General features: G+C 40.8%; 1 protein-coding gene across 2 annotated transcripts in view; it reads right to left on the minus strand.

Moving 5' to 3' along the window:
* The window catches only part of CTTNBP2 (cortactin binding protein 2), a 160,603-nt gene that overhangs the window by 23,149 nt on the left and 120,656 nt on the right, over nucleotides 1–16,798 (minus strand). For both annotated transcript variants that reach the window (XM_075857131.1, XM_075857130.1), the window contains exons 15-19: nucleotides 15,269–15,424; nucleotides 14,998–15,185; nucleotides 12,262–12,440; nucleotides 11,692–11,897; nucleotides 9,000–9,179 (exon numbers count right to left, since the gene is read on the minus strand). In XM_075857131.1, the coding sequence (XP_075713246.1) occupies nucleotides 9,000–9,179; nucleotides 11,692–11,897; nucleotides 12,262–12,440; nucleotides 14,998–15,185; nucleotides 15,269–15,424 (909 nt within the window). The remainder of the gene's footprint in view (nucleotides 1–8,999; nucleotides 9,180–11,691; nucleotides 11,898–12,261; nucleotides 12,441–14,997; nucleotides 15,186–15,268; nucleotides 15,425–16,798) is intronic.

Consider the following 16,798-nt stretch of genomic DNA (forward strand, 5'->3'; position numbering starts at 1 on the left):
GAGTTAGCTCCGCCCCCTGTCCATTTATACCTGCCGTTTTCTCTTCCTCACTGCTTGTGATTCTTCCTGGTTTCCTGGCCCCACTGCTGCCTTGCTCCAGCCTGCTTCTGCCGTGCTTCAGCCTTGCTTCAGTTCCCGCTTATCCTGCTTCGCTCTGCCCCCGGCTTGCTTCCTGCTCCGTGCTCTGCGTTTGTATACTTCATTACATCCTGATCCTGACTGCTCGTTCACCACTCCGTTCCCTCACGGTGTTCCGTGGGCTACTGCCCCTTCCCTTGCTTGTTCCCTGTTTGTATCCCCTTGCACTTAGTCAGCGTAGGGACCGCCGCCAAGTTGTACCCCGTCGCCTAGGGCGGGTCGTTGCAAGTAGGCAGGGACAGGGCGGTGGGTAGATTAGGGCTCACTTGTTCCCTTCACCTCCTTCCGCCATTACATAATCACAAGCCATGAGGAAGAGAAAACGGCAGGTATAAATGGACAGGGGGCGGAGCTAACTCCGACTGACCAGGCCGCGATAGGCTCTCCCACTCCTGAGCCTGCCACCCTGATTGGTGGGAGCAGGTGTCAGTCTAAGAGGTCTGGCCTCAGGTGTCGATTGATTAATCCTGGGAGTATCCACAGACGTAGTGCCTGGCAGATCCTTTACAGTAGGTCATCCTGGCATCTTGGGTACCAAACACCTCATTACCAGGAACTATTGGTGGCCTGGTTTGCCTAAGGACGTTAGGGCTTACGTCGCCGCTTGTGAGGTTTGTGCTAGGTCCAAGACCCCTAGGTCCCGACCTGCGGGCTTACTACGTTCTTTGCCCATTCCCCAGAGACCTTGGACCCATATCTCCATGGATTTTATCACCGATTTGCCTCCATCTCAGGGCAAGTCGGTGGTGTGGGTGGTAGTAGACCGCTTCAGCAAGATGTGCCACTTTGTGCCCCTTAAGAAACTACCTAAAGCCAAGACGTTAGCTTCTTTGTTTGTTAAACACATTCTGCGTCTCCATGGGGCCCCAGTCAATATCGTTTCTGACAGAGGGGTACAATTTGTTTCATTATTTTGGAGAGCTTTTTGTAAAAAGTTGGAGATTGATCTGTCCTTCTCCTCTGCCTTCCATCCCGAAACTAATGGCCAAACGGAAAGGACTAATCAATTCCTGGAACAATATTTAAGGTGTTTCATCTCTGACTGTCAATTTGATTGGGTCTCATTCCTTCCCCTCGCCGAATTTTCCCTGAATAACCGGGTCAGTAACTCGTCAGGGGTCTCCCCGTTTTTCTGTAATTTCGGGTTTAATCCACGGTTCTCCTCTGTTTCTCCTGGTTGTTCCAATAATCCCGAGGTAGAGGACGTTCATCGGGAACTGTGCACAGTCTGGGCCCAGGTTCAGAAGAACCTAGAGGCGTCCCAGAGCGTACAAAAGATTCAGGCTGATAGTAGACGTTCTGCTAACCCCCGGTTTGTCGTCGGGGATCTGGTGTGGTTGTCGTCTAGGAACTTGCGCCTTAAGGTCCCATCCAGGAAGTTTGCTCCCCGATTTATTGGGCCTTATAAGGTCATTGAAGTCCTCAACCCTGTATCCTTCCGTCTCGAGCTGCCCCCATCCTTTCGCATACACGACGTCTTTCATGCCTCCCTCCTTAAACGCTGCTCCCCGTCCTGGTCCCCCTCGAGGAAACCTCCTGTTCCCGTCCTCACCCCTGAGGGGGTGGAATTCGAGGTGGGCAAGATCGTGGACAGTAGGATGGTCCAGGGATCCCTCCAGTACCTGGTCCATTGGAGAGGATACAGGCCGGAGGAGAGGACTTGGGTACCTGCTCGAGATGCTCACGCTGGGGTATTGGTCAGGAGGTTCCACCTTCTCTTCCCCACTAAACCGGGTCCTCTTAGTAAGGGTCCGGTGGCCCCTCATAAAAGGGGGAGTACTGTAAAGGATCTGCCAGGCACTACGTCTGTGGATACTCCCAGGATTAATCAATCGACACCTGAGACCAGACCTCTTAGACTGACACCTTCTCCCACCAATCAGGGTGGCAGGCTCAGGAGTGGGAGAGCCTATCGCGGCCTTGTCAGTCGGAGTTAGCTCCGCCCCCTGTCCATTTATACCTGCCGTTTTCTCTTCCTCATTGCTTGTGATTCTTCCTGGTTTCCTGGCCCCACTGCTGCCTTGCTCCAGCCTGCTTCTGCCGTGCTTCAGCCTTGCTTCATTTCCCGCTTATCCTGCTTCGCTCTGCCCCCGGCTTGCTTCCTGCTCCGTGCTCTGCGTTTGTATACTTCATTACATACTGATCCTGACTGCTCGTTCACCACTCCGTTCCCTCACGGTGTTCCGTGGGCTACTGCCCCTTCCCTTGCTTGTTCCCTGTTTGTATCCCCTTGCACTTAGTTAGCGTAGGGACCGCCGCCAAGTTGTACCCCGTCGCCTAGGGCGGGTCGTTGCAAGTAGGCAGGGACAGGGCGGTGGGTAGATTAGGGCTCACTTGTTCCCTTCACCTCCTTCCGCCATTACATCAACATTAACCCCTTCAGGACCCAGCCTGTTTTGGCCTTCAGGACCCAGCCAATTTTTGCAAATCTGACATGTGTTACTTTATGTGGTAATAACGTTGGAATGCTTTTACCTATCCAAGCGATTCTGAGATTGTTTTCTCGTGACATGTTGTACTTTATGTTAGTGAAAAAAACGTTGTCGATAATTTTGGTATTTATTTCTGAAAAACACCACAATTTAGAAAAAATTAGCAAAAATTAGCATTTTTCTAAATTTAAACGTATCTGCTTGTAAAACAGATAGTAATACCACACAAAATAGTTACTAGTTAACATTTCCCATATGTCTACTTCATGTTTGCATCGTTTTTTGAACGTCCTTTTATTTTTCTAGGACGTTACAAGGCTTAGCAGCAATTTCTCATATTTTAAAGAAAATTTCAAAAGGCTATTTTTTCAGGGACCAGTTCAGTTCTGAGGTGGCTTTGAGGGCCTTATATATTAGAAAATCCCCAGAAGTCACCCCATTTTGAAAACTGCACCCCTCAAGGTATTCGAATCAGCATTCACAAAGTGTTTTAACCCTTTAGGCGTTTCACAGGAATTAAAGCAAAGTAGAGGTGAAATTTACAAATGTTATTTTTTTTGCCGAAATTCATTTCTAATACATTTTTTTTTGTAACATAGAAGGTTTTACCAGAGAAATGCAACTCAATATTTATTGCCCAGATTCTGCAGTTTTTAGAAATATCCCACATGTGGTCCTAGTGTGATAATGGACTGAAGCACTGGCCTCAGACGCAAAGGAGCACCCAATGGATTTTGGGCCTCCTTTTTAAAAAAAAATATATTTTAGGCACCTTGTCATGTTTGAAGAGGTCTTGTGGTGCCAAAACAGTGGAAACACCCCAAAAGTTACCCCATTTTGGAAACTACACCCCTCAAGGAATTTATGTAGGTGTATAGTTAGCATTTTGACCGTACAGGTTTTTCGCCAAATTTATCAGAATTAGTCCGTAAAAATTAAAATCTACGTTTTTCTGGAAAAAACATAGAAATTTTTAATATTTACAAGAGATAATAAAGAAAATGTACCCCAACATATGTAAAGCAATGTCTCCCGATTACGGCAATATCCCATATGTGGTAATAAACTGCTGATTGGACCCACAGCAAGGCTCAGAAGGGAAGGAGTGCCATTTGGATTTTGGAGCATGGATTTTGCTGGATTGGTTTTCGGTTCTATGTCGCTTTTGCAACACCCTGGAGGGACCAAAACAGGGGAAACCCTCCAAAAGTGACCCCATTTTGGAAACTACACCTATCAAGGAATTTATCTAGGGGTATAGTTAGCATTTTGACCACACAGGTTTTTCGCTAAATATATTGGAATTAGTCTGTAAAAATGAAAATCTACTTTTTTTCTGAAAAAACATAGAAATGCGTAATATTTACGAGGAATAATGAAGACACCCCAACATTTGTAAAGCAATGTCTCCTGATTACAGCAATATCCCATATGTGGTAATAAACTTCTGATTGGACCCACAGCAAGGCTCAGAAGCGAAGGAGTGCTATTTGGATTTTGGAGCATGGATTTTGCTGGATTGGTTTTCGGTTCTATGTCGCTTTTGCAACACCCTGGAGGGACCAAAACAGGGGAAACTCCCCAAAAGTGACCCCATTTTGGAAACTACACCTCTCAAGGAATTTATCTAAGGGTATAGTGAACATTTAGACTCCACGGGTCTTTTGCAGAATTTATTAGAATTAGGCGGAGAAAATGAATATCACAATTTTTTTCCACTAAAATGTTGAATTTTCTCATTTTCACAAGGGATAAAGGAGAAATAAACAACCAATTTTTGTAAAGCTATTTCTCCCGGGTACGGAATTACCCCACATGTGGTCATACATTTTTTCCATTAGAAATGAATTAACCCTTGGACTGATCAATTTTTTGCTTTCTTATTTTCGTTTTTCACTACCCGCCTTCCAAGAGCCATAACTTTTTTCTTTTTCCGTCAGTAGAGTGATGTGAGAGCTTATTTCTCGCGGGAGGAATTGTAGTTTCTATTGATACTATTTAAAGTGCCATAAAAAGTACTGGGAAACTGAAAAAAAAAAAATAGGAACATATAGGAATATAGGAAAAAAATCTGATTCCATTTTTTTGGGTTTTCGTTTTTACAGCTTTCGCCGTGCGGTAAAAACGAAAACTACAGCGATTTTGGCGGTGTAAATTATTTAAGTTTTTTACGGTGTTCATCGTGCGAGTTAAATAATGGTATATTGTAATAGTTCGGCCTTTTACGGACGTAGCGATATCAATTCTGTTTATTTTTTTACATTACTTTTGAAGAAAAATGGGAAAAGGTTTTTTTTTTTTAACTTTAAACTTTTTTCTTTCTTACTACTAATAACTTTAATTCTTCTACACATTTTATTAGTCCCCTTAGGGGACTTGTAATAGCGATCATTGGATCCGCGGGTACAATATTGTTATTTTTACAGACTCCTGTAACAGCGCGATCGCTGTTCCTGTCCGTTAGTCCCGGGTGTCAGCTGTAATACACAGCCGACACCCGCAGCGTATGGAGCGGGCTCAGCACGTGAGCCCGCTCCATACATCACTCCCGCATCATGATGTGCTATTAAGTCATAGTGCTCAAATGGGTTAATGCACAGCGGATGGTGTGAATATGGCAATTTTCCACGGATATGCCATTTTAGTGCATAATATGTCGTGCCCAGTTTGTGCCCCTGAAGACAAATACCTCATAAAGCGTTAAGCGGGTTCTCCCGGGTATGGCGATGCCATATATGTGGGCACAAACGGCTGTTTGGGCACGCTGCAGGGCTCAGAAGGGAGGGACACCATTTTGCTTTTGGAGCGCAGATTTTGCTTGGTAGTTTTTCTGTTTTGGGTTTTGAGCTGCGTGAGGGCTTATTTGTTGCGAGACAATCTGTACTTTTCATTGGTACCATTTTGGGGTACATGCGATTTTTTTGATCACTTTTTATTACATTTTTTTGCAAGCCGGGTGACCAAAAACAAGCAATTCTGACAATGTTTTTTAGTTTATTTTTTTGCGGCGTTCACCGTGCACTATAAATGACCATTATATTTTATTCTGCGGGTCGGTACGATTACGGCGATACCATATGTATATCGTTTTTTTTATGTTTTGCAGCTTTTGCACAATAAAATCACTTTTTTATAAAATAATTTATTTTCTGTGTCACCATATTCTGAGAGCCGTAACTTTTTTATTTTTCAGTCAAAAAAGCTGTGTAAGGGCTTGTTTTTTGCAGGACGGGTTGTAGTTTTTATCGGTATTATTTTGGGGTACGTGCGACTTTTTGATCACTTTTTATTCTCTATTTTGGGAGGGGTGGTGACCAAAAAAATAGCGATTCTGGTGTAGTTTTTTACTGATTTTTTTTGGGGTGTTCATCGTGTGGGAAAAATAACATTATAGTTTTATAGTTGGGGTCGTTACGAACGCGGCAATACCAGATATGTGTACTTTTTTTTTACGTGTTCATTTTTTTCCTATAATGAAAGACTTATTATAGGAAAAAAATGCAGTGTTTGTTTATATAACTTATAACTTATTTTTACACTTTTTTAAAAACATTTTTATTATCTTTTTTTTACTTTTTTCACTTGTCCCACTAGGGGACATATAACAGAAAAAAGGGGGGAAATTCCTCCAGCTCACCTTGTCACAGGTATGATGGTCGGTGCACGGATCCTCGTGTCGGCACACGTACTTGCATAGACAAAAAGAAAAGAATTGGAACCAGCGCTGGAAAATTAGTGCATCTGATAAAACAGGAAACTTCTTCCAAGTTTTAATTTTCTTAGATATAAAAGCAGTGAAGAAATGATGGTGGAAGCGGGTTTAGTCCAAAGTACAGAGGGTATTAAGATGATAGACTAAACCCTCTTCCACCATCATTTCTTCACTGCTTTTATATCTAAGAAAATTAAAACTTGGAAGAAGTTTCCTGTTTTATCAGATGCACTAATTTTCCAGCGCTGGTTCCAATTCCTTTCTTTTTGTCCACTAGGGCACACTTAGACTTGCAGCTTTGATCGCTGCTGCTAGAGTACATTACACTACACACGTAGTGTAATGTACTCTAACTGTCATTGTGACATGACAGTCACACTGACAGGAAGCCTCGGGGGACCGGCCGGAGGCTGTTCCTCCGAGGCTTCCGTACATGGCAACCCGGAGGTCATTGTCTGACCTCCAATTGCCGTGACAAGCATCGGTAGCCCCCACGATCACTTTGTGGGGGCTGCCGATGTGCTTCAAACCACTTAAATGCGGCGACGGCAATCCGTCGACACATTTATGGGGTTAATTGCCGAAATCAGCGGCGATGGTCCGCTGACCGGCAAGGCTGGTGTGTCAGTTGTCGGGGACAGCTTACCTCCCGGTTCCTGGACACTGTCCGTTAGGACAGTGTGCGCCGGGAACTACTCCGCAATAGTACGTCTGGAAGCGGGAACTAACTCCTCTGCAGGACGTACTATTGCGGAGCAGCGCGGCAAGAGGTTAAAAGAAAAAAATGCGTCTGGAAGCGGGAACTAACTCCTCTGCAGGACGTACTATTGCGGAGCAGCGCGGCAAGAGGTTAAAAGAAAAAAATACGTCTGGAAGCGGGAACTAACTCCTCTGCAGGACGTACTATTGCGGAGCAACGCGGCAAGAGGTTAAAATAAAAAAATGCTGGAAATCGATCACTCTGTGTGTATTGAATCTATATAATATATGAGTTTCACTTTTTGTATTGAATTACTGAAATAGATTAACTTTTTGAGGATATTCTAATTCATTGAGAAGGACTAGTATATATATATATATATATATATACACACACACACACACACACACACACACACACACACACACACACACAGGGGGTGCATACGTAGGTATACAGTTTAAATAATAGGTAAATATAATAATAGGTATACAGCTGAAATAGTATTTTATAGAATAACGAAACAATTGAGTACAATCTCGTATATACTCAAATTGGTGGCCCTCACTATTTACACATTGCTGTAATCTAGTTTATACACTCAAGCACACTTTGGCACAAAGTTCTTTATTGGCATTAATTTCTAGGCATGCTTCTTTTATGAACTGAATCAGGTTATCAACCATGCGTGGATTTCTTGAGTATAGCTTATCTTTGATAACTCCCCAAAAGAAAAAGTCCATTGGGAAAAAGTCTGATCATTGTGGTGGCCATTCAACCAGGCCTCGTCTACCTATCTTTCTATTGAGTAATTTATGTCAATAAAATTACGCACCGCTAAAGCATAGTAAGTAGGGGCTCCATCTTGCTGAAAATAGAAGTCTTAATTTTCATGCTCCAACTGCAATTGTGGTATTACACTTTCTTGGGAGCATGTGAAGGTACAGGTCTGAGGTAACCGTTGCACTGTAAAAGATAGGTCCAATTACCCCTTTACATGAAAGGGCCTCCCAAACTGTAACCCCAGGTTGGTTCCACTGTTCTTCAATTGTTGCAAGGGGGTTTCTGTTGAGTAATAAACTCAGCTGAGCCTATTAACAGCACCTGAAAGTTTGAAGTTGGCTTCATCGGACCAAGTTATTTTTCTAATAATGCCATCGCCTTGTGTTTCTTCATTCAAAATTGCCTCACAAAATTGTAATTAGACTGTTTGAAAAAACTTACAAGCCAAATAAGCAAGAAAATACATGAAATAGCATAAAAAAAAACAAGCATACAAAACTAAAGGAGTGGTCAAGTAGCTTCGGGCTTTGGGGAAAGCCCTGTTGCATGCACCAACACCCAAGGATGTGACAAGGAAAGTAGCCTCTACTTATATGTATTTCAAAATGGGGTCATTAAAAAATACAACTAGCCCCGAATAATACAAGCCCTCATAGAAGCATAAACAAGTTATGGCTTTTGAAATGGAACTATGAAAAATGGAAAAAATTGCCTGGTCATTAAGGCCCAAAGTAGGCTGGTCCCTAAAGGGTTAAAGTAACTTAGTAAAGTTGACCGACAGCCATTTCACTAGATGCTAACATAAATATAATAAGTTTATTTATATGGGGAGTGGCGAAAAAGCCACTGCCAGAACTCACTGACAGCAGCTAATCTCCTGTGGAAACAATGAATTTTAACATGCCGGATTCCTTTCTCCCGAGACATCTGTCATCGGGGGAGAGTCAGGAGTCCCCATACACATAGTATAGTCTGCCGATCCTGCCGAAATCGGCTGTCTTCTTTCTTATGTGTATGGCCAGCTAGGGCATACTCCTTGAGATGGTAGTAGTGAAGCAGCCAGACCCTCCACGATCAGCTGATCGCCACCGAGGCTACATTTGAATGGGGTTTCGCCCTTGCTGAAAACCACTTTTTAAACAATGAACTGTTAAAAGTGAGATCCCAATTTAACTTATGGCTTGTAAAAATAACTGTGGGTGAATTTACAGGTAATGTATATTAGTAAAATCACCTTTTTTTCTCTCTTCCATGGAGTTCCATGAGGTATTCAGATTAGATTTTTTACGAGGACTTGTACTGACTTTTCTCCAGGCTCCATTTTCTCCTTTCTTCTTTAATCCACACTTATATGTTGAGCTCATTGATAACGTAAAACTTCCTCCTTTAAAATCAGCCATATATTGTTCTATATCTGAAATATTACATAGCAATGAAATGTCGCTCTCTATGTATGATATACCGAAGACTTCGATAACATCTTATACTATATTATACTTATCTTATAGTGTGTTGTTTACATATCTTTGCTTATTTAACTTAAGGTGGTCTTAGGGCTTGTCCATACGTAGCAGAATTGCTGCGGATTTTATGCCCAGAATTGCAGACAGAGGATACGCAGCACAATACAGCAGCAGCAAAGTGGGTGCGATTTAACAAATCTCATCCACACACTGCGTAAAAGTTCCGACCAGAAATTGACCTGTGGTGAATAATTTTCGTACCGCAGCATGTCAATTCCTGCTGCGGAAAGTGGACTGAATTGCTGCGCTTTTCAGAGGAGATGTCACCATCTCCCAGCATTGATAAAAACATAGCAAAATCCGCACCATCTTCTGCAGTAAAAATCACAGGAAATGGTGCGGTTTTTGCACAGAGGAATTTCTGCTACTTTCTGCGTAATTGCTGCAGAAATTCCGTTACGTGTGGACAAGCCCTTACACGGCCCGACGTGGGCCGTGTAAATGAGCGCCAATCAACGAGACAATTTGTTGATTGGCGCTCGTTTGCTCCTTTCACAATGAGCTAGTATGGGGACGAGCGCTAGTTACTCTGATCGCTCATCCCTATAAATTTTTATCATGTCGGCAGCACATCTTCCTGGTTACACAGGGAGATGTGCTGCCGACAACGATAATAGTTTAGGCATTTAAAATGATACAATCAGCCAATGAACGGCTCGTTTATTGGCTGATCGTTATAGGGAACGAAGCGTTCTGTTAACGCCTGATAATTACTGGTGTAAAATCGTTACTATGGTTGCTCGTCCTCATACATTTCTATCATGTCGGCAGCACATCTCCCAGTTTACACAGGGAGATGTGCTGCCGACAACGATAATATATAGATTTTTAAATTCATTTTATTTAAAGTGTTGCAAACAGGATACAACGATAATATTTAATGTAGCATAAACTATACGATCAGCCGATGAATAAACGTTTGCTCGTTCATATGAACGCTCATTTGCCCAATAAATGGCCCGAGTGAAAAGGCCTTTATGTAATATACTAATTTCTACTTGCACTTTCTAATTCACAAGTTTATGTGCTACTAGCGCTGATTAAGTGCTGGTATTCATCACATGAATAAAACAATATTACAAATTATACAATTACTATTTATATATATCGGAGTTTTTGTTTTCTGTTATCCTTAAGCAGACATCATCCGAGGAAATGTTGAGATATATAGTGTAGTTATTATACCTTGTAGATATTTACACTACATTTATGACAATCAAATTTAGCTGTGTTCTGCCAATTTCTTTCATAAAAGGGATTGGGGGCCTTCATGCAACACCTTGAAAGCCATCTTTCTCTATGTGACACTACAGATGTCTTGGTTTGTATATCTTTCACTAATCAGTGCCTACCAGCCAGATATTGCTGTATACAAGCTGGAGTAAATGCTTCTGCTGTGCTTACACACCATCATTTCTTGATGCATAGTTGGCCACTTGGTGAATAAGGGAACAATTTACATTCAAGATCAAAATGATGATAAACCACTAGCATTTTTGATATGTGAAGGAAATAAACTTTGTAAATACCTTCTACGTTTACATGACATTGATTTAATCTAGTTTTAATATCAGAAGAGATTTCAACCCCTTGGCGCCATAGCCATTTTTCGTTTTTTTCCTCTGTTTTTTGGTGACCAAAACAGCAATCCTAACTTTTTTTTTCATAACGTTTACTGTGCGGGTTACATACCGTTATATTAGAATAGTTTGGACTTACCAATTATGCAAGTTTTTTAATTACTTTTATGGTAAAAATGGGAAAAGTAATTTTTTTAACTTTCAATATTTTTTTGTACATTAAAAAAACCTTTACTTAACTCTTTTTTTTTATTTTTAATCTCCATAGAGCATTTGAATAAATGATCGCTGGTACCATACACTGCAATACTTCTGTTTTGCAGTGTGTGGTACCTTTAAACAGCTCATTTTAAGCCCTTCTAGAGAAATTGCAGACCTTTCGGCCTTCATTAGACCCCCGGGCTGCCATAAGAACAACCGGAAACCATAGATCAGAGACGGGGGGGGGTGGGAATGTCGAAGGGCTTACTGTTGGAGCTGCACCCTCTTTCTAACGGCTTTGATGCTGCGGTTGCTATTGACCACAGCATCTAAGTGGTTAAACGGCCGGGATCAGTGTTATCTCTAATCCCGGCCATTGCAGTGAGGTGTTGGCTGTAACATACAGCCAACACTCACTGAGAATGGAGCGGGCTCAAACCGTAAGGCTGTGATGTACAGTTATGTTACGTGTCGCCAAAGGGATTAAAAATAGACTGCATGGAAAAACAATTGACTTGTTAAAGACTGTTGTAGTAGCACAGTACAATTTGTTTTACTTTACCCTGAAGTCATGTCTCTACTTTTCAATATTGTTCATTACTATTTTAAAGACCATTCTTACCATGTTTTGGAACAGGACAGGCATGTAGAATAGCTTTATTTAGCAGAATGCTGAGAGCAGCTTTGACAATCGCCTGTTGACCTTGACTTGGAGTTTTTGTGGCTGTAACATGTCTGAGAACAGAGGGCCTTTTTGATGTGGCAATGGATAGAATTGCTTCTTGAACTTTTGGAACGATCACTGCATTCCACAATTTTGACATCCACCTATAAATACATATAGTGTATTATTACACATTATTGGAAGAATAAAAACCCCTTCTGTAACCCACTAAGATCACTCTACTTAAAGGCATTACTTCAGATATGAAAAAAATAAAATAAAATCTATATATGAAGTATGTATATTTAAAAACCATTAAAATTATAACGTTCATCATGATATTATTAAAAGTAAGTAAAGTATATACAAGTATAAATATGGTGTGCATATACTATAAATCAATCTTATAAGGTGAGAAAAATATTAAATGCTGGATTTCATTTTAGAAGGATAACATTACAAGCTAGCTTTGGTGTTACCTTATAGGTTCTTTAAAACAGGTATGAAAAAAACAGAATGTGTACTTACTTTACCATTATATGCAGATTTCCAGGTACCATTGGACAAGACATAAATGGTTGTGGGCCAAAAAGCGCCTCTGGTGTGCCTAAGCGGGACAAGCAGGAGTTCAGCTGGTGCCAGACGGTGTATATCCAGTTAATGCCCCTACATAAAGGGTCACTGGGTGAAGGCATTTTACCATTGAACTAAAAGACAAAAAAAAAAAATGTGCGGTGTTTCATTTTAACATATACAGTATATAAAATGAGCTACTGCTTTAAATTGAGTGTATACGTGTATATGATGCCTAATTACTTCACCATGCCAAGTGAAGTACTAATATGACACTGCATTTTAATAGTAACAAATGTCCCATATCAGACCTGCATCTATGTAGGAGACAGGGCATTTATAATGTGGTGACAGAGCCTCTTTAACTATGGACATCAAGTTTTCAACAAAACTTGCTAGAAATTTGGACTTCACTATTGGAACTTTTATGTGATAGTCAACCACGGCCAGTCTTAAATGGGGAATTGATTTAGTGAAAGTAATCAAATCATCTGTGCAATATTAAGGAAATCCTCAATACATGGCCTATGTGTGACCTATGGGTTACGTTTGTCTCAGTCAGGGTTCCGTGAATGGGTTCCCCTGACTGAAAATTCAGACGGAACCCCTGAATGGAGCCCTGACGCAGATGTAAACAAAGCCTAAGCACTTGTATCTGAAAACTCTGATAACAGCAGTGGAAATTCATTACCAAATCATCATAAAAGTGGCATAACAATAGCACACACAGCTAATGGCTTCAAGTGATGTAGAATTTCTGTGAACAGAGATTAAGTTTACATGCGACTAGAGGATGTAGAGCAAAATCTAAACTTCTCATTATCACAATTGTGAGTTCTCTTAAATATAAAAAGATTGGCATTTGTACAATGCCATTCAATAGTTTTTCCCATAGTCTATTTAGCACAATGTAACTAAAACATGTTGCATAGAAGTCCTCATTTGTCTTTTAAACACAGCAAGTGATGATCAATACTTCTGCATTCTGGATGTGCTGAGGCTGCAAATCAATTGTGACATTTCTCCCAATTACACAACTCTTATTAAGGGCACTGTGATTTTTTAAAATAATTAACTACATTTAACCAGTTCATGCTTGTAATGTGAATACAAGAAGTATTAAAGTAGACCTGTCATGTATACCTAGAGCAAGCTATATATTCACCATAGACCACTTCTTCAAAAAAGCTTATCCCATAATACTAATAAACAAATTGTATACTGAAAAATAAAGTCGATCTATGGGCAAAAGTAAAACCTTAGGTTTACTATGTACACTTTAGGATCAATCACTGTGCGCTGTAATTTTGTTCCAGTGTCAGGTGGTTACGCTCTTGACCTCTTCTCGTCCTACTAGGTGTGTCCAGGTAGTAGCCAAGTTACAGCAGCCATTTTTGTAGCAGCTATGGAGCTATATTTTTGTCATAGTCACCCAGGTGTCATAGAATTGTATAGTCACTGATTTCTCCTCCATTGTATCCTTTCCCCAATCTTTGCAACAGCTTGTTTTAAACTGAATTTAATGCACTGCCTAAGCTATGACAGCCAGTGCATTCAATTCAGTCCAATAATAATATCATTATAATACAATAATGAGACTTATTGGAGTATCATAGTGATAGCAATGATAAGCGTATACTTTTAATGCAGGTTAGATATGTATTACAACAGATTGTCATAATCTGTTCAAGCAAAACCAATAGGAATTGTTCTGATAAAGTAAATGGGTTTTATGAATTTTCTCTATATGTACACAATTTGTTTAACCATGGACTGTTGTAAACACTGGTCTTCAGCAATGTTTTTGTAGCCTTTTCCAGCTTCATGCATCTCTATAACACGTCTTTTGAAAATGGTTTGCCTCAAAGCATGGTTCAAACAACTAATCTTTTCTTGAGAGAAACGGATTTGTCAGTAACCACGCTTTCTGTGCCTTAATTACATAAGTAAAGCACCTGTGAAACCCACACTTCCAATCACATCTCCTTAATTGAAGCACCTGTCAATTGTCTATAACACTTCTTCTGAGGTCTTCTGAAAGTTGTTTGCCATGAGGCATGGTTTACACTAACCAATCTTATTTGAGAAGAACAGATTTGGCAATAACCAGGCTTTGTGTGCCTTAATTTCATTGGTAAGCCACCTATGAAACCATTACTTTTAATCTGATCTCCTTAATTGAAACACTTTTTGCCAATTATCTCTTGGAGTATTCATTAACACAGATGTTCACTTACTTTTCCTCCCTGCACTGTGGATGTTACCTCAATGTGCTCAATAAAAGACATGAACATTATAATTTTAATTAGGATTCAATGCAAAAAATCCAGGTCACTTATATACTTTAATTTTTAATAAGTGGTCATTTATATCGCCCTGAACTTCACACCATAAAGAGCAGGGTTCAAAGTGCTACAAATTTTTAGAGGCAGTGTAAGTGTCCCCAGCATTCTACTCCCTGCAGACATGGCATAGGCCAAATAGGTATAATAAGGATTTAGGGATGAGAAGGTAAAGAGAAAGTAATGTAAGCACCATTTTAAAATCCTGGAGAACCCCTTTAAGCTTTCAATGTAATCAGCTGCACACACATTACAATTGTGCATAGAACCACTTGCAGTTTGATCTGAATAATGTACTGCAACAAAAGCATTAATGGTGATATATGGTCTATCACAATTAAGGTTATACCTTCTGTAAAACTTTCCTCTTCAAAACCTTCTGGAGTAAATTGTGCATTGGCTCTCCATCCCACCTCAGCTGAACCCAGCGGAAATGCTGCTGAACTAGTAGTTCTGATCCATGTAGACAAGATCTTCCCACTGTGCCCATCAAAAAGCAATCTTCATGAAAGTAGTATGCCTCGGACACTCCATTTGCTACAACCGCAAACACATAAGGTGTTATAGTGACAAAAAGAAACCAAAAGATTAAATCAGTAAATCTGAAATTCTTTATTTACCTCTCTGAACACAAAATGGATTTTCCAAGCCACGATTTTCTAATGAAGACATTAAATCTCCAAGCAGTTCCAATATTGAGACCTTCTCTAACTTTTCCAGAACAATAATGGTTTTCTTCTTAGATGGAGGTGTACCAGTAACTGGAATCAGGCAGCCTGAAAAGAAGATATCTAAAGATAATGAAAATAAAAAAGGATAGCCCTGCGCTAACTTACATAATAACTGGAAATAAATAATCACTAGTCGCAGTCATTACAAGTTCAAGCATATAAGAGTTCTTACACAGGTATGTTTTACAAACAATAATGTGTTTTTGGCAATAATCATCATGTCTATGGTAACAAAATATTTTTTTTATGACCAATTGAAATTTATAGTAGCAATCAAAATGGTTTTGTAGGCCACGTTGAGAAACATAGGCTGTATACGTAAAACATAGGCTGTTATGGATGTCTAACTGTGGCAGCTGTCACACATAGACTATTATGGGATACATTAAACGTATTCTTAATGAACTCTCATGACCCTTTTCATGACGTATACATTAAATGGCTATCATTATAGCCTATGGGTGATAGATGCCACTGTTAGGCATTCGTCACAGGCATTCATCACCCATAGACTATTAGGGTATGCATTTAACATACACATCATGAAACGCTATTGAAAGCCCATGACGTATACATTAAATAAGAGCCTGTGACAAACAGTGGTACACATCACCTCTAGGCACCCATGTTGAAGAAACTTATACTGTTTTTGCAGAATCATGTTGTATGGAATACCGTAGACTACTATGCTATTCCCAAGGGCACATGGGCCCCGTGCAAAAGTCCTTCTTGGGCTTCCCCCCAACTCCTCTTTATTGCCAGCAGACATGTGTGATACTGTCCGCTGGGCCCTCTATCTAAACAAACGAAATGGTAGGCTTAGATACAGGGCCCCATCGGACAGCAATTTTTATATTTAACCTCCTCGCTCCTGGGCCAGGTTCTCTTCGGCTCCGGGCGCAGTGCAGGTCCTGATGCCATTCAGCATCATGGCATCATGCACGGCTCACATAACGATGTGGCGCCGTGACACTGAAAGGCATCAGGACTGTGCTGGGCCTGAACCCAACTCAAGAGCGAGGTCAGTATGTATACCGTCAGGGGTTATCGCAGGATTTTTAAAGGGGGGTTTCCAAATGCATAATTTTCAAACCAAGTTATTTTCGTCATACTCCTGCTACCCTCTGTTTTTACATTAAGAGTATTGGTCTGCATGTATCCACCAGCTGAACCCTTTATAGTACGAGTTCTAATTAAAAAAAAGGGCTAGGAGATATGTGCTGACCACTACTGGTAGCATTAAAACCAGCGTAGATATAGTGCCACACTCAGTGCACCTTGTAGATGGTGCCCCACACAGCCCCCTGTAGATAGTGCCACACACAGCCCTCTGTAGATAGTGCCACACACCACTTGTAGAAGGGGCCACGCACCCCTGCAGATAGTGCCCCACACCCCCTTGTATAGAGTGTCACACAC

Source organism: Rhinoderma darwinii, chromosome 3 (assembly GCF_050947455.1).
Source record: "Rhinoderma darwinii isolate aRhiDar2 chromosome 3, aRhiDar2.hap1, whole genome shotgun sequence".
NCBI classification, from domain to species: Eukaryota; Metazoa; Chordata; class Amphibia; order Anura; family Rhinodermatidae; genus Rhinoderma; species Rhinoderma darwinii.